The sequence below is a fragment of the Corythoichthys intestinalis genome, chromosome 8 (assembly GCF_030265065.1).
Source record: "Corythoichthys intestinalis isolate RoL2023-P3 chromosome 8, ASM3026506v1, whole genome shotgun sequence".
NCBI classification, from domain to species: Eukaryota; Metazoa; Chordata; class Actinopteri; order Syngnathiformes; family Syngnathidae; genus Corythoichthys; species Corythoichthys intestinalis.
In genome coordinates, this window is record NC_080402.1 from 21,759,004 (window position 1) to 21,786,561 (window position 27,558).

A 27,558-nucleotide genomic window follows, 5' to 3' on the forward strand; every position below is an offset into this window, starting at 1 on the left:
TTATTCATTTTTAAATGATACAGCGTGCAAACACTTTCACCTTCTAAACACCTTCTACGGGAACGTGAGTAACACATTTCAGAACAATGTTTCCTATTTAAATGATGCCGCAAAAGCATCTATTTAACAGCAATGACAACTAATATTAGGCTTGCTACAATGTAACAGATTTAGAGAATTATTTTTAAACATTCTAATAATAATAATAAACAAAAGGCAAAGCAGTGGCATCTAAAACATTGAACAGTATAGTAAATGGCGTTATTTTCTCAGATTTAAAGTATGACAGCAGGTCATTAATAAACAAGTAATAAAGAAGATATGGACCTTACAAAAGAGCTGTAACAGATTTCTGCAAGAAGTTTTGGAGTGTAACTGCGCTCAATTTGTCCATTTTCTTTTTAACACTTACCAAAACATTTCCCATCCTTTCAAACTGTCCAAAATGTATTATTTAAGGTATGTAGTAGGGGTGTAACGGTACACAAAAATCCTAATTCGGTACATACCTCGGTTTTGAGGTCACAGTTCGGTTCATTTTTGGCGGAGTAAGAAAACAAAATGCAAAATATAAATGTGCTAGTTGTTTATTATACACTTTTATGCTTTCAATAATAGGAACATTAGCTTATACAAAGCTAGAATTCTGCTAAAAAAGTAGCAGGTATTTAGAGATAATAATCCAACAACAATTTGCCTTTCAGACCCCGCTTATTGGTCAACTGTCTTTCTGAAAGAAAGAAGAAAAAAGAAGTCCTGTGCTAAAAAGAACAGCAATCCCAACAGCAAACCCACTTAGAGTGTTTGTTGCCAAAAAGCTCAATCTTGGTCTCATCTGACCAAAGCACACGGTCCCAGTTGAAGCCTGGGACTGTGTGTATTTTTTTGTGAGCTCAATCTTGGTCTCATCTGACCAAAGCACACGGTCCCTTTTTGTGTGAGACCAAAATTGAGGTTTTTGGCAACAAACACTCTAAGTGGGTCTGGCGTGCCATGAAAGACGCGCATGCTGAAAAGTACCTCATACCCACTGTGAAGTATGGGGGTGGGTCAGTGATACTGTGGGGCTGTTTCACTTCCAAAGGCCCTGGGAACCTTGTTAGGGTGCATGGCATCATGAATGCTTTGAAATCCAGGACATTTTAAATCAAAATCTGTTGCCCTCTGCCCGAAAGCTGAAGATGGGTCGTCACTGGGTCTTTCAGCAAGACAATGACCCTAAACATATGGCCAAATCTACACATAAATTGTTAACCAGACACAAAATCAAGCTCCTCCCATGGCCATCTCAGTCCCCAGACCTTGTTTTGTTGGCAAAAGTACAAAGTATTAACACCAGGGGTGCTAATAATTGTGACACACATTATTTGATGTCAAATAATTTTTTCTTTATGTGGGATTTTTTCCCCACTGAATGAATGCACTTGTATTGAAGGCTGGGTTTTTCTCTTTTTTTCCATTAAGGTCCCATATTATTTGAATTTAAAAAAATATATATTAGAAGCTAAAAAACACATCTTTTTCAGGGGTGTCAATAATTATGGAGGATACTGTATATTTACAAATGAAATGCCTCAATGAATCTTTTTTTTTTTTTTAATGAACTGTTTTCAAAAGCTTTGTTGGTGGATTTTCTCAAGTTAAAGTGCCACACAGAAATTAATAAATTTAATTGTGTAAGCAGGATCTGTGTAGTATTCTTATTATTTAATTACAGGTGTTTTAGCTCATTTCAGTGTATTTTATTTAAATGGACTATTATTTATTTTATAATGTGTTTATGTTTTACAAATGTGATGTAGTATTCATTTATATTGTATATTTTATGTTGTATAACTTTAGTTCCTATGTGAATATTAGTTCCTACTTGTTTTGTTGTGGTAGGAGGGTTTTGTATTGAACACGGGGCCGTGTTGGTTATTATTATAGCAGAGATGACAGCAGTATATCAACAAAGACAAGTCAACTGTGCCACGATCTACCACTCAAGAGATCTGATGGACTCAAAAAGTCGATTACAATTGCATATTAGTTTGAAAATCGACCGGATTCACCGTATTTTTACGCGAGTGACTTCCGGTCTGCCCGATCCTAGCTAGTAGTATTGACGCAGGAGGGCCGCGTCTCGCGTCATATAATAAACTGCCCTTCTTTTCACGTGCATCGCGTTGAGCCACTTCTGGGACGCGTAACACGCGGCCGCACTGCGACTGGTGTGCATTGGCTGATTGACTTTAATGCCCGCGTTTCACTGCGTTCTCGCGGCGGCCACGTTGTCGCGCCGTTGACGTTTCTGGGTTATACTGTCCACAGTCCTACTGTATTGGTCCTCATTATAGTAGAGAGAAGACGGAGTAAATATAATCTACACAAAGAAACTGTAACCCGATCGACTCAAAGCCTCGAAAAGTAAGGGTTACATCACGTGAGAAACTCGTTTGGTACGCCTCCGTTCCGAACCGAGCTCCCCGTACCGAAACGGTTCAATACAAATACATGTACCGTTACACCCTTAGTATGTAGGGTTTAGAGTTGGGATTCCAGCGAATTAAGAGCATTGCAAACAGAGAAAAATAATTTTCTTGGATCAAAGGCATGTTTCTTCATTTTGTTTGTATAGTATGAGTAGGGGCCATGCTCAGAGTTTAACTGTTGAAGCATCTGTCACGTGATGACGTCGGTGCGCTTCAAAGTGAGCCTTAGAAGAGAAGGTTGACGTCAATGTCATCTGTGGAAGAAAGTATTGGAATTAATTACCTAATTAATTAATTTGTTATGTTTTATAGTTTTACCCTTTGACACCTTTTCTAATTTGTCACAAATAGTTGCACTCAAGGATGAGTTTGAGTTGTGGAGCTCCACGATTCTCTTTCTGATCGCCAGGTCGATTTCTTCAGATTTTTTTCAGTATTTCAAACAAGGAAGCGGAGTGTCTGAGGTGTGGCCTAAAATACATCCCCAAGTGTGCCATCAATTAACTAACATGTTGTCAGTTAACCTATCAGGAGCTTCCAAAGCCATGATCTCTTCATATGGACAGCCTTATGTTCTTTAAAGACATAGTAGTTTTTATGCATGTAAACTTCTGACGTCAAAGAAAATAATATAAAATTCTCAAGTACCGTATTGGCCCGAATATAAGATGGTGTTTTTTGCATTGAAATTTGACTGAAAAAGAGGGGGTCGTCTGATATTCACGGTCTAGAGTTTATAACCATTCATGACACTAGATGGCGCCACCAGATATCATTGAAGCGATGTTCTGTCATGACAGATCTCGGCTACTCTCAAGTTTAACCAGTTTGCAGTATTTTATTGCAATGCTTTTCCTGATTCAGATTTGTTTCAAGACTACAGTTACAGTTAGACTTCACTTTGATGGTTATTGCAGTTATTGCAATTTCATCACAATAGATTGGTTTATTTACATATCAAAAACCAGAAGCCATTCATTTACGAATGTGATTGCACTTTAGTTTACATATTTGAAATGTTCAGATATTAAGATTTGAATGAGGCAAAATAACATGCTTTTTCTCTCAAATATATTGCTATACTCATTTGTTTCGGATGTACTGTAATTATTTTCTGTATAAAAATTAATTTGGTGTTCAAAAAGTCTTTTCAAACTTGAGTCTTGAAAAAGAGGGGGTTGTCTTATAATCAGGGCCGTCTTATATTCGGGCCAATACGGTATTCGCTCTCTCATTACAGTGGCATTTAACATAATTAAATAATATTGGCAATACTGAGTGACCTAAAACCGGATAGGTTTAGTCTGATTTGACGTCAGGTAGTGGCTATGTTTACATGGACAAAATTGATTAAAAATGATGATCAGATGCACTGTTTTTATCTACACTCAGGAATCACAATTTTGGTTGGAACAAATTATTTTGACATCCGCAGATTGTCAAAAATAAACTGAAAATACCGTAGTTCTCGGCCGCTACTTTTGTCCTTCATTTTGAATCCTGCGGCTTATAGTCCAGTGCGGTTTATTTGTTGGTTTATTTGGGTTATTAGCTAACACTTAATTTGACAGCGGCGTCATAAGACTGTCATAAGACCATCATAATTATGACATGAGTCACAGTTCACAGAGCTGATTTGTGTACACTCTACCCCTTCCAATCATTTAGCTTATAGACTCCCCCACCCCCATCCCCCTCTTTCTCTGGTCAAGAGGCCCCCCACATGGTGTCAACCGGAAATACATCTAGCTGACGATAGCATAACATATTAGTAATTGGTCTAGATGTTCAATGTATTTCTTGTTGTAGTTTGTGGTTTTCTTTCTTCTTTTGTGTTTCTTTTCTTCTGTTCCCCCATAACCCCTTCCTGTTCGCTGCTTTGTCATAATAAACGAGGTATTTTGAATGATCACAATGGGAGTATGTCAGACTCTCAATGTGAAACATTAAAACTGTTCAGATTATCCGGGCACTTAGGCTTCCATTCTCCGTGTCGAACAGCTGAACAGGACAGGTTTAAAAAATAAATAAATGAAAAAAAATAATTGTTATTATTAGGGTTGTCCCGATCATGTTTTTTTGCTCCCGATCCGATCCCGATCGTTTTAAGATCGCATTAAGAAAAAATGAATAAAACTCGGACGAATATATACATTCAACATACAGTACATAAGTACTGTATTTGTTTATTATGACAGTAAATCCTCAAGATGGCATTTACATCCACAGATAGAAAGACTTGTGACTTTGTATATTGTGACTAAATATTGCCATCTAGTATATTTGTTGAGCTTTCAGTAAATGATACTGTGGCCATCCCAAATGCATGATGGGAAGTGGAACCATGACTGTGCGTCGTGCTACCAGTTGATATATCTTCTCTGTGTTGGGAAATAACATAAGGTGTTAAGACAATGATCAATTGCCAGCTTGCTTCCCCACATTGCTTCCCATAATATTTCTAATAATAGGGAGAGGGATTGCAAGGCTTTAGCAAATTAAAAAAAGGCTCCAAAGGTCGCCAAAATTTTCTCTATACTCATTTTGCATTGCCTTTATCTTTCTACATAGGTAAAACGGCGTCATTACAGATTTAGCGCGACAATGAGTGAGAGGGTCGTGCAGCGCATGCATTAATATTTAACGTGACACATTTTTTTAAAAAATTAATTTCCGCCATTATCAGGATAAATTTGATAACCCTACCTTAAGCCTAAACAAAAGACTCTGGATGAGTGTAACATATTATGTCTGTAACGTTAAATACAATTGGAAAACGATTTAATCAAAATATATACAGGTATATATATTAAAAAAAGGCATGGCTGATATTTTTTTGCCGATTCCGATACTTTGAAAATGACGTGACCGGACCCGATTGATCGGGACATCTCTAATACTTATGATATGACACAATCATGGGCATTACTGAATGCTTATGACAGATGCCATTAAGTGTCATCCGGCAAATTATTTCACTAACTCAATTTATGTCCTGCTTGGATCTTTTACATCCATTCAAAAGTGAGATTATTTGCCGAATAACACTAAATGACATCTGTTATAAGCATTCATTAATGCTCATGACAGAGTCATGTCATAATTATGATTGTTTAATGACAGTCTTATAGCGCCTCTGTCAAATAAAGTGCTACCAAATACCATAACTAGCAATTCATGAAACAACTGGAACAGTAACTGAAGAAATAATTAGCACAGAACATGAATTTTGACAGTTATTTAATTATGTAGCGCTGCAATGCATGCTAGGAGGCATGCTGGCCGACAACAGATTTGACAGCAGGTGGCAGCAGGTATTAACTGTCTCCCCTAAGGGAGCAGTGATGGCCAAATAAAGATTCTTGAAGCAATGAAGCTTCGCAGCCAATTTGTTCAAAAAATCATGGTGGTTAATTTGGTCTAATGACAGTTGTATGATGCCGCTCTCAAATAAAATGTTACCGGTTTGTATTTTTGGGTGTACATATCCCACAATACAGTGAGGACAGCTGCGGCTTATAGTCCATTGGGTCTTATCTATGAACAAATGCCGTTTTTGTGTCAAATTTGGTGGGTGGCAGCTTATAGTCAGGTGCTTCTTATAGTCCTAACATCACGGTGGTAGTAGTAGAAGAAGCCGTAGAGACTTCCTCGGCAAATAAAAATTACTCCGGCCATTTCTACTCTGAACGTTAGCGTAATTTTTCCCATTTTTCTACCGTCAGGTCTTTCATCAATAGTAAGGTCTTGTAATTTCTCCAGCAATGTGTTTGCCTCGGATACAGACCAGTTCAGTCTTGCGCACGTCTGTCTTCTGCTCGCTCTGCTTCGACTAGCTTCCAGGAATAACAGAATTGAGTACACTGACATCACAGACATGTGCAGTAAAGGCGGTTTGTTCTGAAATTTTAGAATAAGTGTTCTCATGCACACTGATCGGATTATAAATTCACATAAATCATTCTTGCTATGGGTATACCCTTGATCGGAAAGGGCTTGATTAAGTTTGAATATACTGAAAGATGTGTGGACAGCGAGCATTTTTTTATTCCGTTAATAAATGTGTCCATGTAAACATTGCCAGTGAGACGAAAAATCAAATGTTTTTGCACAATGTATGTAAATGTCCGGCTTCAATTGTATAAACAGTTGACATAATTTTCCTCCTAGTGTCTGTAGAAAAACAATGATATGAAGATGATGATCTCATTTGCTAACAGTAAAAGTCAGCATGACATGTGGTGTGAGATCTTACTATTTTTGATGCCAAAACAGGAAGTCCACTCGATGACAGAAATCTGCTTATCCTTGTCGGCATCACACTCCTGAAAGAAGCGAGAGGTGCAGTGTTCCATGGGTACCAAAGGGACCCGGAGCGGGGCCAGCTCTGAGTGGGATAAGATTCTGCACGTGAAAGAACATCATCAAATGAGCAGGCAACACTCAGGACTGGAGCATTGAGTAAAAACTTTAGGCTTTTAAAGGCTTTTAAATTACCTTATACATATACATATATGTATACATGTATACATAATATATATATATATATATTTTTTTTTTTTTCTTAAAGCGTGAAAGAAACAAGGGTTACGTGTTAAGACCCATCCAAGCACAACTAATACAACCACAGGAAATTTAGAACTGAGCAACTTCACTATCAGATTCAGATTCAAAAATTTATTTGTCATTGACACCAGCTCTCACGGAAGCTTTCACTGCGATTAGGTCAAACACACGCTGCATTCTAACGCTGGATTTAGGTGGAAACAGGACAAAAGTTTTTGTGCATACAAGCAGGCAGGAGTGTCTCAAAAGTTGGTTGGGGATTCAAGGTAATTATTATATAAAATAGCACCATGCATGCACTTTGAAACATTGTGGAAAAAAATGATATGAATGGAAAAAATTACCGTAATTTAAAATTTGTGTAAATGAATGATAAATGCCCGTTTTTTGTTTGTTTGTTTGTTTGTTTGTTTGTTTTTTGCTTTTAACCAAAAATCTAGACTGTTTTACGTTCATATCTATAGAAATTTATGCATTTATTCTCAAGAATTTTCAACTTAAAAAGCTCTTTGTTTTGTGATGGCCGCCATGTTGGACTTTGTATCCATACACAATAATGTAACTTTACATTTTTTTAAAAATCAGATGATTTTCAGCCAACTGCACGTTTTTCTGGGCAAAAAACTAGTAATTTTGTCATTTTTACGTCCATACAAAAAAATTTGGCTGTTGCCTGTTTTATTTTATGTAACATTTCAATCTAAAAACGACGAAGGCCAGATAGCCAGCAAGACGTGCTGAGGGAATAGTGACATCGGAATTCAACCTAGTTGTGATTGTAGATAGAAAAATATGAAATTTGCTTTTGTTGAGGAAAATTCAGATGATTCTGCATGCTTTCATCAAGTATTCAGTTTCTGATGTGAAATTGAGGGATTTATTAGCGGTTGAAAACTTAAGTCAATATTGCACTATTTTTTTTTTTAAATCTCAATTTTGGGCAAAAACTTATATGATATGTTAAATATTGCTATTGATCCTGAAAATATAGGTGATTATCTCTGCATTAGGTGATTTTTGCGCATTCAGCATAAAATCTGAGTAATTTTATAGCCATTTTAAGTTTTGTTATACTTATATAAAAAAAAATAGGGCTGTCAAAATTATCGCGTTAACAGGCGTTAATTAATTTTTTTAATTAATCACGTTAAAATATTTGACGCAATTAACGCACTAGGCCCGCTCAGACAGATTTAAATGTCAGTACAGTGAAAGGCCAACTTGTTAATTGTGTTTTATGGAGTTTTTCCGCCCTCTGCTGGCGCTTGAGTGTGACTTGCATATGTTATGTGGCGTAATGTCGCCCTCTGCTGGCGATTCAGTGCAGCTGATTATTTGGGTTTCGGCGCGCTTTTCTGACGTGATTATATGTCGACGCGAACTCACACTAATAGACAGTGCTATTCAGACCAGCTAACGTCCGCATCCAGTATACAGTGCCAGTTCTCATAGCCCCATCACACTGTTTGTGTCTAATACATGCATCGCTTGTGAGTTATATTCCTCCTTTGTTTATATTCATGAGCATTAGATAGTTATTGATGATGTGTATTTGAATTTGTTCACATATATGGTGAAACGCAGTTACATTGTTAGATGCTTGTGAGCTAATTGGCTAGTGCTACTGCTCAAATGGACACGTGTGTGTACATTTTATGTTATTTTGTGATTTATGCAAGTTATTGACACATTGCCTTGTTATTTTCAGTTTTACAAAAACACAAGAAACGTGCTCCTGTCAAAAAGAGATGACTTCAGTAAAGCCCATGCAACTTTGCCACACCGTCTGATTTCTTTTTGGAACTTATGTTTGCTATCTGTCAATTTGTGTACTCACACACATTGAGGACAGAATAGGGCTACTAGTTTATTTTTTGATTGAAAATTTTACAAATTTTATTAAAACGAAAACATTAAGAGGCATTTTAATATAACATTTCTATAACTTGTACTAATATTCATCTTTTAAGAACTACGAGTCTTTCTATCCATGGATCACTTTAACAGAATGTTAATAATGTTAATGCCATCTTGTTGATTTATTTTTATAATAAACAAATACAGTCCTTATGTACCGTATGTTGAATGTATATATCCATCTTGTCTTATCTTTCCATTCCAACAATAATTTACAGAAAAATATGGCATATTTTATAGATGGTTTGAATTGCAATTAATTGCGATTAATTACGATTAATTAATTTTTAAGCTGTAATTAACTCGATTAAAATTTTTAATCGTTTGACAGCCCTAAAAAAAAATAATAATAATTGGGGATTTTATTTGGGAACGACTGATTTTTTAGATGCCGCTACTCATTGAGACTCATTTATGCCTAAGGAAGGTGCCTGTTTTGGTGTTACGTCACAATAGAGCAGGGCGGTAAACCGAAAATTTACCGTCACCGAAATTCTTAACGATGACCGACGTAATTTTGACCATGTCGGTAAATTCGGTAAATTAATAAAACAAGAAAATATAGTCTTTTCATCCCGCTTTGATTCTGTGTTGTTCGTCTATGTTCATTCCCCTTTAAGAAACAGTCAATGGGCTTACGTAGGGAGTCACGTGATCATCAAGGAGCCAATCAAACAAAAGCCCAGTAAGCTAACGCTAGCAGCTAACGCTACAAGCAAAACGTGATGGAGTGTGGCTTAAGGGAGGTTCACCAAACGTTTAACCGACATTTAGTAGACTCTTGGTGGCATCCAGACGGGCTTTCACCCGCTGTCCTCCCCGCTGTTCTCACGATTTCCGGAGATGGTGCTTTCAGTGCTTTCTACTGGTAGCCAGGCTAACGCTAGCTAGCGGCTAACGCTACAAATGAACGTGATGTAGTCGGATAGCGGCTCTAATCTTGTCGAAACGGCTGAACTTAATGAGTGGATTGGGCACGGACTGCATCTAGCAATTACTATGTGGCGTTATTTTGTATCTGTCTGTGTGTGATTCCTCTGATAGCTTTTGTGATGGTAAAGCATTCAGCTTAAAGTACAATCCAACGGCGAAACTTATAATGACCGAGAAATGGCCCCAGCTATTTTTCTGTATGTGCTTATTTCTGTGTCATTATTGCTATCATAAAATCTTAAGCGTTTCATTTGAAGAAGATCAATATAGCTTTAATGTGTGTGTCTCTCTCTCTGTTTGTTTGGGGGTTCATTTGTGCGTGCATTTATTAAAAAATGCACTGGGGGGGACCCTGAAACCATAATGTAAACACTTGTATTTAATAATTATGTCACAGCAGCCATTAACAATAAGTTGTCTTTTTGAAGTGTACTGTTCAAGCTGCAAGTCATTTGTGTTACAATGACATGTTTGCACAGGCATATTGATTTTGATAATGTACATTGTTCAAGTCATACACGCTGTTATAAATGTTCATACTTGAATTCTTATTGCTTACATTACATTTTTATAAACTTAATGTTTAGACTGCATGTACAATTGTTAAATACAGTATATGAAATTGAATGCTGGTAAATAAATCAACAAGAAACAGTTAATCTGTATTTCATGCATTGATTCAGATTTTCAAATTATATAACAGTACGCTTGGCCGAATTTATCGTCATTTATCGTTATCGAGATAAATCTGCTCAATTTATCGTGATACATGTTTAAGGCCATATCGCCCAGCCCTACGTCACAAGCTGCTTTGTTTTTGAAAGTATTTGAATTTTAAGTTTTTGAAGAAATGCCCCCTACGGAGCGGCCCCACGCCCCGTCAACTGATAGTGAAGTCTATGAACACAGATTCAGAACCAGTACATCAAAATAGAAAAAGTACATTGAAAAAACTAAAATAAAAATTACAAAATCACAAAAGACACCTCCCGTATGCATACATACAGTGCTGCTCGAAAGTTTGTGAACCCCACAGCGATGGTCAGATTTTTTGTAAAAAAAACTAAAATAACCTTATTAAATGTTAAGTTATACCCAAATCCACAATACTGACATTCCAAATAATGGACTGAAACAAAAGAAATAGTTATATTGTCATTCTTTATTTAACAAAAGTGGTTGATTTAAGAAAAACTCAGATATCATGTGTGCAAAAGTATGTGAACCCCTTCAGTTAATAGGATATTGCGCCTCCTTTTGCAGAGATTACCTCAACCAAACGGTTTCTGTAGTGACTAATCAGCCTCTCACATCTACTTTGGGGGATTTTTGCCCATTCTTCCTTGCAGAACGCAGTCAGTTGAGAGAGGTTTGATGGGCGTCTGGCATGAACTGCTCGCTTCAGGTCCCGCCACAGCATTTTAATGGGATTTAGGTCAGGACTTTGACTGGGCCAGTCCAGAACACGAATCTTCTTCTTTTTCAGCCATTCCTTGGTTGTATTGCTGGAATGCTTTGGATCATTATCATGTTGCATGATCCACCTTCTGCCAAGCTTTAACTTCAAAACAGATGGCGTCAGGTTATGTTCTAGGATTTGACAATATTCCTCAGAATTCATGATTCCCTGGACTATGTGGAGTTGTCCAGGTCCTGAGGATGAAAAGCAAGCCCAGATCTTGACATTCCCACCTCCATGCTTCACTGTTGGGAGAAGGTTCTTTTGGTGGTATGCAGTGTTGACTTTTCGCCAGACATGGCGGTTTTGGTTGTGACCAAACAGTTCAATTTTGCACCTACATCAGTTGATGAAAACTCTTTTTAATTTAGTCTCGACAACACAACTGTTAAAAAAAAACAAAAAAAAACTACTGAATTGATTGATTAGGAAATCAGGTTGAAATAATAGAAAATTCCAAAATGTTGAGGGGGTTCACAAACTTTTGAGCAGCACTGTAACTGCATTGCACCTAAATGTTTCAATTAGAGTAGGAACAATGCACTCCTCTGTGACCACTTTGTGCTTAACAGAGGTGTACAAACACTAATGTCTGATTTTCATTGGTATTTTATTTTATCGTTTATTTATTTTTACTGGGCTATTCCCATATGGTAAAAGGGTATCCAACAATCCAGTGTAATAAAACTGACCTGTCAGAAGGGTGCTGGTCTAGTTGAGCAAACTGCCAGTGCACTGGGTAAATGTACATGTTGTAGTTCTTCTCAAAGTCTTGAGCCAGTAGCTCGGCAGAGTGATTGCCAGCATGAAGACGTCTCTCGCTCTCAAAGATTTTCTTTACCTATAAAAGATCAAATAACTTCATATCCATGTATCATATATACTGTATGTCCATTCCATATTCACGTATATGGTCAATAACGGGCTAGAACCAGAGGGAAAATGTGAGAAAATGCAGCATTGTCAAAGTTTGATAGATTCTTAAAAAGTGGTAAGAGTTTAACACACTCTGAATCGTTGCTTGGCAGTGAGGTAGCCGGGGGACAAGGAGTCGTGTTCATAAAGCTGCAGCAGCACATTTTTCAGCCAATCCCTCATTCGCAGTGGGAACTGGACCAGCTCAGTGTCCTCACATGGAGGTATCACTAAGCAAGAGAAAAGATGAGGGTTTGAGGTTATAGTCATTTGTTGTTGCCAATTAGTGAGATTCCACATCAAATCAGCCTCGATACTTTATATTAAAGAGGCCTGTTGTTGCTAATTTGCATCAACCATAACGTTATATGTATTTAATTTAGGGCTGTCAAACTCATCCCGTTTAACTGGCAGTAATTAATTTTTTAAATTAATCACATTACAATATTTGACGCAATTTATCCATGCACGGAATGACCCGTTCATGCGTTGCCTCAAACAGTTTACAATGATGCCGTTTTAGCACATTGAGAGCAAAAAAGCATAGAAATGCGAGAGGACACAGGCGTTCATTGGACCGCGCCTTTTATTGGCTTAAGTTTTGGCAGCCACTACTACCAGGCATGGATTCCCAACTTCCCAGCATGCATTTGGGCGGAGCAAGAGACGATCTTTTTCTTAACTCGCTAAATTGAACACAACACAAAACATATTGTATAGCATTTGCAGCCATTACTGACAGTCATGGTTACCCAAATTCCCATCATGCATTTGGGCGGAGCAGGAGACGTTCTTTTTCTTAACACGCCTAAATGCACACAATGCAGAACATATTGTATACCATTTGCTGCCAATACTGACAGTCATGGTTGCCCAACTTTCCATCATGCATTTGGGCGGAGCAGGAGACGTTCTTTGTCTTAACACGCCTAATAGAACACAACGCAGAACATACTGTATATCATTTGCAGCCACCACTGACAGTCATGGTTGCCCAACTTCCCATCATGCATTTGGGCGGAACAGTTAAGTCGCTACGGCTACAGTATCATTTGGTGAAAGCACAACAAAAATAATATTCCTATCTCAAAAAAATAATGTTCACAAAAAGAAAAGCGCTCAATGCAAAGAGAACTGGTACTAATGTACAGTATGTTGAATGTTTATGTCCGTCTTGTGTGTTATTTTTCCATTCAAACAATAATTTGCAGAAAAATATGGCATATTTTAGAGATGGTTTGAATTGCGATTAATTACGATTAATTAATTTTTAAGCTGTGATTATCTCAATTAAAAATTTTAATCGTTTGACAGCTCTAATTTAATTTTTTTTTTTTTTAATTGATTATTGTATTTTAGTATCCATTTTAATTAACTTGATTTACCATCTAATTGAAAGCAAAAACAAAAGTGAAAGCTTTTTCAGTCTTAACTCATTCACTGCCATTGGCACTGATAGATATCAAATCCATTTCTAGTGTGATGGCAGGCATTGAGTGATCATGTGTCACTGACGGCAATAGATGTCAAATCCAATTTGAATAGGGGCCTATCAGCGAACCCTCCTACTCAAAATGGATTTAACGTCTAACGCTGTCAATGGCACTCATTGTGTTAATTTTGGCGTCAAGCAATTAAGTGAAATGTTCAATGATCTCTCACATTTGCAAGGTCCTGTGTAGTCCAGGTGAAGTTTGTGTCCCCACTTGGTTCCTTCCAGTTTGCATTTAGTGGCAAAGAGTTCACATGATGTGTTGTACGTCTTGTTGTCTGTCCCGCAAACCTTCATAAAGTGCCAATCAGCTATGTATTTACAAAATTGGCAACTACATGGAGACTTACATGATCAAATTCGTTCAGGCTAGGAGGACATTCTGATGGCTCCTGGCATACACAATTTGGCTTGTTACCATCATCAAGTTTGCATATTTTTCCACGTTTGCAGCGAAAGTTGTCACATGGATCTGAAATGAAAAAGAACAAATAAATTCCATGACTCTGAATCAGTGACGTTGACCCATGGCTCTTTGCAAAACCAATAAGCTAACATCCTATTTTCTGCGTTCTGACTGCTTTCATGTTTCTACAATGACTAAATTCAACCTGATCTGTCTGCTTTTTTTTCCCTTAAGCCTGCAGAGCTGTGTTTTGCTTGCAGCCATGAAGCAAGAATGGCTCTGCTCATGCTGAAGTCGATAAGAAAATCCTCTAGTCAGCAAATTCCACTGAGATAGTGTTGGTATAGTGATTGGGTCAATGTAGAGAATGCTGCTGGAATAGGCAGACACCAACCAGGGGGAGCTTCCTGGGGAGGAGAGGGTCTGGCAATCGGGTAGAGATCCACTTTGGCCCTTATCTGCACTGGGTTCACGCCTACTAATGGGCCCTGATGGATTAAACACAGGAAAACATTCACATGCATGCAAAGAACTTGAAGATTAGACAGTAAATTGCCTAAAATTTAAGAGTAAAATAAGAGTTACTTGATGGACACATGCAACTACGTTTTGTTCCACATGAGAGCAGCATAAAACACATTACTCACCAGAATGTTGAAGGGCCCCGTGGCAAAATAATTTTTCTGTCCAGTCGTGTTTTGGATTCTCCACATAATACCCAATGTTCATTTGTGCGAGCCACTGAATTCATTTTGTTATTTAAATCAAACCTCTTTTTTCCCAGTCTTTTACATTTCTATTCTGCGTTTAACCACTATGAGTGCATTAATCAGGCAATGTTACAACTTCTTGTAGTTGTCTTCTTAGGAATGTGTTTTAATCAGTACACGTGTTTTTTTTAAATATTAACCCTTAGATGTATAAGTGGGTCAAAAATGACCCAGTGATGTTGTTTTCTTGAAATTTCTTCGGAATGAAAAAATGTTATCAATTCATATTCCAGGTATTCCTCAAAAAACATGTTTTTTTATATAATGCCATTCAAATTTTTGATGAACTTTTTATACATTTGAAGAAATTGTCATTTTTGTATTACTACCCTAAGCTTCCACAAGTGGGTCAAAAATGACCCACATGCCTTTTCTATGGAATCCAATGGGAATCTTTCATTCTTATCAACTTTGGCTGTCAGGAATAAATTTACCGAGGACCACACGGACTACGTATGTAAAAAGTGACATCCCATAAGAAGATTGTTTTACACAGCAAGAGCGGATACGTGTACTGTAAATATTATGTCCATATAGTGTTTTGTGTGTGTGTCTTTCATGACTCTTTATTATTATTTATCAACAAATTAACCTACTTCATAACTAGCTAGCTAACTAAGGCTAGGTTCATACCGAAGGTCCTAATGCACAATTTTTTAATGCACACACGATTTTTTGTCATATCTGTGTTTTTGGCGTACCCGTTAAGACTGCCATTTAAGCTCTCTCCCAGGTTTTATTTGGCCCCGATTGGCCACGGAAAACCACAGATACAATCCTTTTTTGTTTCATATTAGGAAATATTTGCATTACTTACTTATGTGCAATATTAACATGCAATATTCAATGCCTTCACTGTCAAATTGCTGCTTCTTCACTTCCATTATTTGCAATGCCTGAACATCCTCATACACTCATACACATTTTATATTTAGATTTTATAATTTTATACTTGCAAGTCACTTTGAGATTTTAACTTATCCTGCACTGTAAAGGGGGATGCTCCAAAATTCCATTGTACAACTGTTTAATGACAATAAAGGGCTATTCTATATTCTATTCTATTCTATCCTATTCTATATGTTTTCTCCACTAGAGGGCACTCATGCTTTTTGTACGAATAATGCTTAATCTCTGTATATTTTTTCCTCTCACAGTAATGTTTTTTGGGCGGGAGGTGTATTTCTTTGGCTTAATATGGATATGTAATATGTTATATTACAGCATAATAAAAACAGTTCATATCGATAACTTTGTGCTGAGATAAAATATATAATTGTTAAAAAAAATCCAACATCGTAAGCAGTTACTCATAATGTTTACTGTAGTATTCTTTTCACCAAATACTTTACTTGTACTTGAGTAACTTTTTTGGAAGACTAATTTTACTTTTACTTAAGTAATATTATTTTGAAGTAACGCTAGTCTCTAAATTCTTGGCTACTCTACCCACCTCTGACGATAACCTATTGCATGACCATATTAATCCTTGAATTCCGACTAGAGAATTCTACAGATCTACAGAACGGTCTACAGAACATCTCTCGTCCAAAGAGCATGAGTGCACTGTAGCGGAGAAAACATATATTTTCCACCATGAAATTAAAACGATTATATCTCCAGTCCCAAATAATAAATGGGAGAGAGGTTGAAATCTGTGCTTTCAAGTAATGTTGACTCTATGTCAAATACTGTAATTCTTACAGCGTTATAAAGATGCCAAGTGATTGAACAGGCTGCTCTGATCATAGGACTTCCGACCCACTGCTGCCATTGAAGCATGAATTTTTTAAATATGTTGAAGCTGGAACGCAGTGAATGGATAAAAGTGTGTGGAAGGAGCAGTGAACCGAAAAAGTGAGGAGAATAAGATTACGATGAAGGAGAAGAAGAATAAAGAAAGGAATTTTATATAAGGTACATCCCTGATAAAAGTCTTGTCGCTTAACCATTTTGTAGAAACAATTGCTAATAACTACGGCTGTCAAGCGATTAAAATTTTTAATCGAGTTAATTACAGCTTAAAAATTAATTAATCCTAATTCATCGCAATTCAAACCATCTATAAAATATGCCATATTTTTCTGTAAATTATTGTTGGAATAGAAAGATAAGACACAAGATGGATATATACATTCAACATACGGTACATAAGGACTATTTGTTTATTATAACAATAAATCAACAAGATGGCATTAACATTATTAACATTCTGTTAAAGCGATCCATGGATAGAAAGACTTGTAGTTCTTAATAGAAAAATGTTAGTACAAGTTAGAGAAATTTTATATTAAAACCCCTCTTAATGTTTTCGTTTTAATAAAATTTGTAAAATTTTCAATCAAAAAATAAACTAGTAGCCCACCATTGTTGATGTCAATAATTACTTACACAATGCTCATGGATGCTGAAGCCTATAAAATCAGTCGCACCCAAGCGCCAGCAGAGGGCGGCAAAACTCCATAAAACACAACAAGTGAGCGTTTCACTGTGTACTGTCATTTAAATCTCTCTGAGCGGGGGATCTGCGTTAATTGCGTCAAATATTTTTACGTGATTAATTTTAAAAATTAATTATCGCCCTTTAACGCGATAATTTTGACAGCCCTACTAATAACCTGACTTTTAATTATTCAATTGGTTTCAGAAATGGCTCATATGAAAGCCAAATCCCTCCCAAATGATGTTGAATGTACAAAAATATACATTTTTTGCTGAAAAAAGATTTATCATTTAAGGAAGACATAAAGGTCAAATTTTGGCAAGACAAAAGTTTTGTCCCCTACAGAATTAAGTAGTAGTGCTGTGAGATCCAAATTTAATATTTTGTACGACTTCCATGGGCGTGAAAAATTGCATCCATGCGGTTCGGCAAGGATTCATACAATTTATTGATGAAGTAATCAGGAACATCTAAGAAAGCAGTCTTGCATGCCTCCCAGACTTCATCAACATTCTTGGGTTTCGTCTTCGATGCTTCCTCTTTCATCCTGTTCATTTCTGGTGACTGGGCTGGCCAGTCCTGGAGGACTCCTCTCCTGCGATATTTGCGGCGACTGTGGTGTAATTCAAGGAAGATTCATCTAAAAAAATCCACCTTTTGCCACAAAACAGTGAAGTTTGGTGGTGGCAAAATCATGGTCTGGGGTTACAGCCAGTTTGGAGGTATGCGAGAGATCTGCAGGGTGGAAGGCAACATGAATAGTCTGAAACATAACAAATCTTAGCTGCCTCTTACATTCCTAACCATAAAAAGAGACAAATTCTGCAGCAGGATGGTGCTCCATCGCATACTTCAATCAAGATCTTCCAGGACTGGCCAGCCCAATCACCAGACATGAACATCATTGAGCATGTCTGGGGTAGGATGAACGAGGAAGCATGGAAGACAAAACCCAAGAATGTTGATGAAGTCTGGGAGGCATGCAAGACTGCTTTCTTTGATGATCCTGATGACTTCATCAATAAATTGTATGAATCCTTGCCGAAACGCATGGATGCAGTTCTTAGAGCCCATGACAGTCATACAAAATATTAAATTTGGATCTCACAGCAACATTACTTAATTCGCTTATGTTATGTAACATATTTTTGTATTTGAAGTGCATTTTTGTTCAATTTTCACAGTACTTTCTGTAGGCGACAAAACTTTTGTCTTGCCAAAATTTAACCTTTATGTCTTCAATAAATGATAAAATCTTTTTTCAGTGAAACAAATGTATTTTTGTACATTCAACATCATTTGGGAGGGTCTTAGCTTTCCTATGAGCCATTTCTGAAACCAATTGAATAATTAAAAGTCAGGTTATTAGCAATTGTTTCTACAAAATGGATAAGCGATAGACTTTTGTCAGGGACTGTATTTGGGGCCACAGAATCTTCCCATTACATGAAAAGCTACCATCAATGAGGTCGTCACGGAGTTGATTGTGTTCGGTTTTGGAGGATTCCAAATGTGTGCCATACCCATTGTCCTGCTCTTCTCCGCTTGGCCTTCTGCACTGTGCTGTTATTGTGTCCTCCATCCATCTCCGGAGACGCCTCTTGGCTCTCTTCCCTTTCATCATGTTTTTCCTCCCTTTGTGGTGAATGCTTCCGTGTTCTTTGGTTCTTTTTTGGTCTTCTTGTCTTTCCATCTCCATTCTCATCCTTGCCCACCCGCTGCATTTCTGAGTCTTTGGCCTCGCTATCTTGAATTTGACCCTGACCTGATGCTCTTTGGGGTTCTGATCCTTCTGAGTTTTGCATACCAACGCCATCGATGACTAAGCTATCAAATTTATCGTCTTTGATATCTAATGTAGAAACAGACTTTGGAATTATCTGTAGAGGTGGCACAATTGCGCTATCACTAGCATAGTCAAATTTTGACAGCATTTTTGACTCAGTGCTACCTTCAGATTCTTCCGACAAAGCAATATTTTCTTCTTCAACAGATTCGTCCTCATTTTTCTTGGTTTTCATCTCCACTTCTGAATCTTTGGTTTCTTTTAACAGCATTTCACCAACATCCACACTCTCGTTTTTGACTCGCTCATCTTGCTTCATTAACAATTTCTCCGGCTTTTCTGTATGTTTGATCTCCTCTTCTTCTACACTATCGTCGGCTTCTTCATTCGTCTTTTGTTTTTCTGATTCTTCCTCTTCTGCTACTTCTTTCTTGAGAAGGTCCTCAAGTTCCTTCTCGCTCAACAGGACCGCCTCACTTTTACCGTCCACAGTCTTTTTCTCAATGTTAATATTGTCTTCTGCGCTTGCCTCCCCTTCTTCCTGCGTCTGGTCGCTGGCTTCAGCAGTCACTAAAGTGGGTAAGACCGGTGCCTTGTTTGCCTCCTCATTCACCATTTCCTTATTTGTTAAAGAAAAAGATTTAGTTGCAATTTTAGTTGTTTTCAACAAAACAAATTACAAGGACTTGGTTTTACCTTTTCTTTGGCCTTGTGGGGAGTCCTGTGTTTTCCATGATGATTATTTTCTACCTGTATTCAATTAAAATTGCAAATGATTACATCATTGGATTTTAAATAGTCTGCATGGATGATTTTGCTACTCACTGAGAAAGGGGATGCCACAGCCAGTAGGCAAATAAATACTATGCAGGCCCTCATGCCTAAAACATTAAACACATTTGCATTACTATCAATAACTGCAGACAAAAACAAAAAACAATCAAATAGTTGAAAGGATGGATCTGGGCAGAGGTTGGGAGAGCAGCTTAAAGTTTTACTCAAGTAAGAATAGTGTTATTTCAAAATAATATTACTCAAGTAAAAGTAAAACTAGTCATCCAAAAAAATTACTCGAGTACAAGTGAAACCGTATCCAGTGAAAAGAATCCTCAAGTAATGAGTAGCATTGTGAGTAATGCTTATTTTTGTTTGATTTTCGTTTTTTTTTAAACAATGGGATTTTTCTTTCAGCACAAATGTATCTATATGAACTGTTGTTATAATGATATTGTACAATAACTAATGATGGGAATTGATACGATTTTTACGATTCCGACTCCATTATCGATATTGCTTAACGATTCGATTCTTTATCGATTCTCTTATCGATTCTAATTTGGGGGAAAAGAATAACAAACGTTTTGATCGGCATCGAGTTTGTTTAATCAGACGTCACAACCTTACAAACTCAAAATGAGGTCAAAAGAGGCCCAAAGCCTCAATGTTAACTGTGGCAAATACACAAGAATGTGTAACATTTTACTGAAACATTTTTCAAATAGAAATAAAAAATATTGGTATATATTGGATAGGGGTGTCAAACGATTAAAATTTGTAATCGAGTTAATTACAGCTTAAAAATTAATTAATCGCAATTAATCGCAATTCAAACCATCTATAAAAAATGCCATATTTTTCTCTAAATTATTGTTGGAATGGAAAGATAAGACACAAGATGGATATATACATTCAACATACGGTACATAACTACCGTATTTCTTTATTATAACAATAAATCAACAAAATGGCATGACCATTATTAACATTCTGTTAAAGCGATCCATGGATAGAAAGACTTAATAGATAAATTAGACATTAACATTAGATAAATGTTAGTACAAGTTATAGAAATTTTATATTAAAACCCCTCTTCATGTTTTTGTTTCAATAAAATTTGTAAAATTTTCAATCAAAAAATAAACTAATAGCCCGCCATTGTTGATGTCAATAATTACTTACACAATGCTCATGGGTGCTGAAGCCTATAAAATCAGTCGCACCCAATCGCCAGCAGAGGGCGGCAAAACTCCGAAAAACACAACAAGTACACCTTTCACTGTACTGTCATTTTAATCTGTTTGAGCGGGGCATTTATGCGTTAATTGCGTCAAATATTTTAACAGGATTAATTTAAAAAATTAATTACCGCTCGTTAACGCGATAATTTTGACAGCCCTAATATTGGAATATAGGTCGTTGTTCTGCCTATTGCAATATGTGTTAAAGCAGGGGTCCCCAAACTTTTTCCTGTGAGGGCCACATAACTTTTACCTTCTCTGATGAGGTGCCAGGGTCCGTTTGTAACAGAAAAGGTGTGACAATTTGCAGGAGTGCCTAAATGTAAAAATGTATTGTTTTTCAGAAAGTCACAATCAAATAACCCTTTCTGGATTCTTCACGGAACAAAAGTAAATAAAATAAAAATATAATATAATATGTTATAATATAATAAAATATGTTACATATATAATAATATAATAGGATATAATATAATATAATACAATATAACGTAATATATTATAATATAATAATAACACTATTAATTAAATAGATAATAACCAAATAACCCTCTCTGGGTTCTTCACAGAAAAAAGCTAGGAAATAAATAACACTATTGAAAAAAATTTTGTTCAGGGGGCCAGACCAAATGTGGAGGCGGGCCGTGTCAGGCCCGCGGGCCGTAGTTTGGGGACAATTTAACAGCTAAACTGTATTATTTACCATTGTATTGAAATGCATGCCTTTTAGTTTTTTTGGTGCTTTCACACTCAAGTGGGGGCGCCCTTGCGCTTCCTCACGCGAAGAAGAACGCGCTCACGTGAAGAAGAGCGCGCTTACACGCGAAGAAGAAGTGCCACATTCAAGCGAGTAAGCGATTTTAATGTTTGTAAAATATCTACAGAGGCAACGCCTGTATGTATCATTTTTTGTGTTGTTGCTGTGTGTTTCCACTCGCGATCGGACACTTAAATCCAGTGTGTAGTGGTTTGAATGATGTGCTAATGTTAGCGAACGCATGCTAACCGTTTGTGTTATTACTGTATTAGCAGCTAATCATCGCTGATTTACGTTGATGCGAACCTGTTTGTTATCGGAGACGAAATTTATTTGTTTCATTTCTGTTTTTAGTTTCACTCTTCAAGTGATGGTTGAATAAAGTCAGCAAATTATACCTACGTCTTCTGCATCGTCATTTGGGAGTTTAGCTAGCTGTATAGCCAGGACTGAGCCTCAGCGTCTCTTGTGGACAGTGCAGTCGTATTCCCTCCCGATGCAGTTATCTCCACCTTGCAATGACGGCAAGTCGCTTTGTTGTAATTTTTCCTCGTGAAGTGAAGACACACTTTTGAGTGTTTGAACCTACGTGCTGTCATTGTTTTGTTTACGGCTTCAATGCTCGTGCTAAACCATCATAACCTTTCATTTTCACCCTCTTTCCTGGTGAAGTGTAGCCAAACTTTGGAGCGAGTGGTTCTTGGCGCCATGCTAGTTTGATGCGTCTGGACAACAAGACACGTCACGATGCAATACGCGTCTTTAGGAATCGTTAAAGGGATCATTAAGGCCTTTTCATTGTGATGTCGAGGCCTCGAAACACTAGTAACCGGTTCGGAATTGGAATCGGATTTCGATTCCCATCCCTAAGAAAAACCCATTACATAACCACAATAAGCCAAAGAAATACGGAAAAAAAACATTGAATTCTGAAGGAATCTGACCTTCTAGCCAGACCACCGGAATCATGCCAGCCTAACCGCTGGCGCAGCTCCAACGACCCAGGCCGGCGAGAATCCGACAATCCGGCCACAAGGCCAAACTCTGCGCGCTGACTCCATTTTGAAAGGTTTAAAGAAGGCTCACCGAGAAAAAACAATTTATTCTGGTCGACAGCAATCAAACAGAAAGGCGAAACAGACTCAGGCGAGAAGGCAAACTCGTTCTAAGGTCACCATATCAAAAGTCAACAAAAGGTTCCCGAGAAAAAATGACCACGATTAGTTAAACATTCAGTCTTTTGATGACTCTCGCGGGGTGGGCAGGAAGAAGGGCATTTTTAGGATTATTATCTGTTTGTGGCTTGGACAGGAGGATTCGGGAGTTACGGTTGTCCAGGCAATAAGGGTTGTGGATTTTTCCACCTCAGCGTCAAAGGGCCCCTTGAAGTCTTGTCAGTCATGTTATCAGTTGGATATGGGGTGTTCTCCGGTGTTCCTTGTGTTGGGATAGAGCGTCCCGCCATTCGTTCTGGACTGTCCAGGAGAGTTGATTGCGAGAGTTGGTGCATCAATCTTGCTCATGACGCACATGTTGGGCTTCCGTGATAAGAAGGCATCGTGTATCTTTTATACCCGATATTCTGCTTGTTTTCCTTAAACTATGGTATATGTAAGTGCTATCTATTTTATATTGGGTGTGTTAGAGTAATACAAACAGTCAAACAGTAAATACGCGAAATGATACTAACCTGATTGATTATATTAGGTGTGTTAGAGTAATGCAAACAGTTTAAATATGAATATTGTTGTTCCTTCATAGTTACTGTTATGAAATTAAAAGGCTCACCACTCCGGTTTTCCATGGTCAATCAGTGACAGACAAAACTGGGAGAGAGGTTTAAATCCGCGCTTTCGGGTCATGTTGAGAGCGACGCTTTATGTCAAATACTTCATTTTTACAGTGCTTTAAGGATGCCACATGATTGAACAGGCTGGTGTGATCATAAAACGGCATGCTATGGTCTGATTGGTGTAATGGAGTCATGTGATTATTGTTGCGACATGTCATTGGTGTGGCTGGTGTGATCATGAGACGGCAAGCTTTGGTCTGATTGGTGTAATGGAGTCATGTGATTATTGTTGCGATGTGTCCTTGGTGAAATTAGTAGTGCTATTCTTGGTATTGCTGGCAAAAAAATAAATAAATAAATAAATCTAATATGGCGGCACGGTGGCTTAGTGGTTAGCACGTCTGCCTCACAGTTCTGAGATCAAGGGTTCAATCCCGGGCTTCGGCCTTCCTGTGTGGAGTTTGCATGTTCTCCCCGTGCCTGCGTGGGTTTGCTCCGGGAACTCCGGTTTCCTCCCACATCCCAAAAACATGCATGGTAGGCTGATTGAACACTCTAAAAATTGTCCGTAGGTGTGAGTGTGTGCGTGAATGGTCGTGTGTCTCCTTGTGCCCTGCGATTGGCTGGCAACCAATTCAGGGTGTCCCCTGCCTACTGCCCGAAGTTAGCTGGGATAGGCTCCAGCACCTCCGCGACCCTCGTGAGGAATAAGCGGCATGGAAAATGAATGAATGAATAAATCTAATATGTAGAATAAAAAAGAAAAAAACTAACGATTCTTGTGGAGAGTAAGGGTAGCATTTTTTCTTCACAAATCTACTCAAGTAAAGGCCAAAACTATGGCTTAGTAAAACTACCCTTAGAAGTACATTTTTGTCAAAAAGTTCCTCAAATAAATGTAACGGAGTACATGTAATGAGTTACTACGCACCTCTAGATCTAAGCGATACGTTTTATACTTGTGTTTGAGGCTTTGCCTCATAATCATGGTAACAAGCCTCTGCTTCACCTCAAGTCATTTTCAAAGTTAAGTCAACATGAAGCAGCTACTAGACTGGAAAAAAGTAGACTCAGTGCACAGACGCTTTTTGTTGTTGTTGCAGGGCGGAAGCAAAACAGACATTAGCTGGTCTGTTCATGGGAACCAAAGTACTCTGGTTTGCGCCAGTTAACTTATGCAAAACAAGTCAATGGCTATGATGAACGGGAATACTGTAAAACAACACGTATAAGATTTTGATACTATTGTCATGTCACAATTCTGAATGTAGCATCACTGATCAAAGGCGGACTAACTTTTTAGTGTTTGCAGCGCTAATTGTGAGAATGAATGTGAAAATTTTGCAGTTACAGGATTTTATCAAAAGTTAAAGATGTACAGTTGATTGTGAATGGACAAGTATTGTCATGTTATAGTAAAATTGGTTTCGTACCGTGAATGTGAATGTCGTTTTTTGTTATTTTGGTTAAATCTTTGGCATTAGAGGCAAATTCTGTGTCTGTGTCTTTATTTTATTTTATCAACAAATGGGCAACGTATTTGAGAACTATGTAAGATTAGGGCTATCAAACGATTAAAACTTTTAATCGAGTTAATCACAGCTTTAAAATTAATTAATCGTAAATAATTGCAATTCAAACCATCTCTAAAATATGCCATATTTTTCTGTAAATTTTTGTTGGAATGGAAAGATAAGACACAAGACGGACATAAACATTCAACATACTGTGCATAATTACTGTATATAAGTACTCTATTCATTTATTATAACAATAAATCCACAAGATGGCATTAACATTATTAACATTCTTTCTGTTAAAGGGATCCACGGAAAGAAAGACTTGTAGTTCTTAAAAGATAAATTTGAGTACACGTTATAGTAATTTTATATTAAAATCCCTCCTAATGTTTTCGTTTTAATAAAATTTGTAAAATTTTCAATCAAAAAATAAACTAATAGCTCGCCATTGTTGGCGTCGCCGATTGGGCCGTCACATGGGCTCCCTGCCATTCTTCCACAGTGTCTTTTACTATATGAGGTAGAGATTGAAATACACCACAAGGTGTCAATGGCAAGTTTTAAGTTAATTAGAGTTCTAGCCAAGGCAAAGTCTGAGTAAGTTTTATGTGTATTTTGCATAGCTATTTTGATTGGGAATGCCAGTTCTCTTTGCATTGAGCGCTTTTCTTTTTGTGAACATTTTTTTTTTTTTAGAGATAGGAATATTATTTTGGTTGTGCTTTCACTAAATGATGCTGTAGCGACTTAACTGTTCCACCCAAATGCATGATGGGAAGTTGGGCAACCATGGTAGTCAGTGGTGGCTGCAAAGGTATACACTATGTTCTGCATTGTGTTCAATTAAACAAGTTAAGAAATAGATCGTCTCCTTGAGAGATAGAAATATTATTTTTGTTGTATTTTTACTAAATGATACTGTAGCAACTTAACTGTTCCGCCCAAATGCATGATGATAAGTTGGGCAACCATGGCTGTCAGTGGTGGCTGAAAATGGTATACAGTATGTTCTGCATTGTGTTCAATTAAACAAGTTAAGAAATAGATCGTCTTCTGTGAGAGATAGGAATATTATTTTTGTTGTATCTTCACTAAATGATACTGTAGCAATTTAACTATTCCGCCCAAATGCATGATGGCAAGTTGGTTATTTGTGTTCAGTTAACCGAGTTAAGAGTTCGCCACAATACTTAGCTTAAGCTTTGACATAATATAATATAACAAAGGGCGCGGTCCAATGAACGCCTGTGTCCACTCGCATTTCTCTGCCTTTTCGCTCTTAATGTGCTAAAACAGCGTCATTGTAAATTGTTTGAGGCAACGCATGAACGGGTCATTCCTTGCGTGCATTAATTTCGTCAAATATTTTAATGTGATTAATTTAAAAAATAAATTACCGCCCGTTAACGCGATAAATTTGACAGCACTATGTAAGATATAACTTTTTTTTTTTAGTTTTTTAATAAATGAATTTTAAATAGTGGGTATATAAATCAGTTTATTTTACAAATTTTGTTTTAATTTCATGATAATCAAGAAATGACTCAAAAAGATGAAATCAACTTAATATTTACCCATTTTTAGGGAGAAATGGTTTGATCAATGCAATGTAAATATTTATCATCACAGATCAAAAGGAATATGTGACCCACAGGCCATTCTTTGCCAAACATCAGCTAGACAGACAATTTACAGCTGTCATTTTGCAGCATTATCACACTGACAGAATCTTTAAACCTGATTGACACAGGTGATAAAAATGCATTCTTAAACCTGCAGTTAAAGAAAATTGTCTGTCTAAGGAGATGTCTGGCACATTGATATATGAGCTACGTGAATGACGTGAATAATACACTATGTACTGTTAAAGAGAGTTCTAAGTAGTAGGCACACACTTGACAAAATCTCAGACACTGGTTATATCAACATGCGTATTTTCACAGATATAGTCTAGACGTCTGACTTTTGTTTAAATTGGTGAGGTGTAATACTGGCCCTATTCTTTATATATTCATTACATATTTGCAGATTCACAGAAATCGCAAAGTACTTGAATAAATAGTCAACACTCGAGCTCGGACAAAAATACATCAAGGCCTCACTACAAGCATACTAAATATTACAACAAAAAATGCTGAACAATACAAGATCATTACTGAATGGACAAATTACCAATGTGGATATAAAATATTGTTAATAATGGAACAATACCTGCGGTAAGAAGCTGAAAGAAGAATAAGTATCCTGCACAAGCTTATTCGCATGTGCCTCTGTTCAACTTGTGACGAAGTCCTTTTGTATTGCAGACGA

The 27,558-nt window shown here is 37.2% G+C and overlaps 1 protein-coding gene across 2 annotated transcripts; it reads right to left on the reverse strand.

The window, feature by feature from the left end:
• sparcl1 (SPARC-like 1) lies at positions 1-27,558 on the reverse strand. 2 transcript variants are annotated; one of them, XM_057843276.1, is made up of 12 exons: positions 27,460-27,558; positions 21,433-21,495; positions 19,987-20,042; positions 19,858-19,911; positions 18,899-19,780; positions 14,557-14,650; positions 14,107-14,228; positions 13,927-14,047; positions 12,358-12,494; positions 12,042-12,190; positions 6,730-6,878; positions 1-2,728 (listed from the first exon to the last, which is right to left on the reverse strand). In XM_057843276.1, exons 3-12 carry the CDS (start codon positions 20,038-20,040, stop codon positions 2,700-2,702), a joined length of 1,791 nt encoding a protein of 596 aa, XP_057699259.1. In that variant the 5' UTR covers positions 20,041-20,042; positions 21,433-21,495; positions 27,460-27,558; the 3' UTR covers positions 1-2,699. The 2 variants fall into 2 exon arrangements, with proteins under 2 accessions (XP_057699259.1, XP_057699260.1); XM_057843277.1 differs by lacking the exon at positions 21,433-21,495 and having other exon boundaries at positions 27,460-27,557.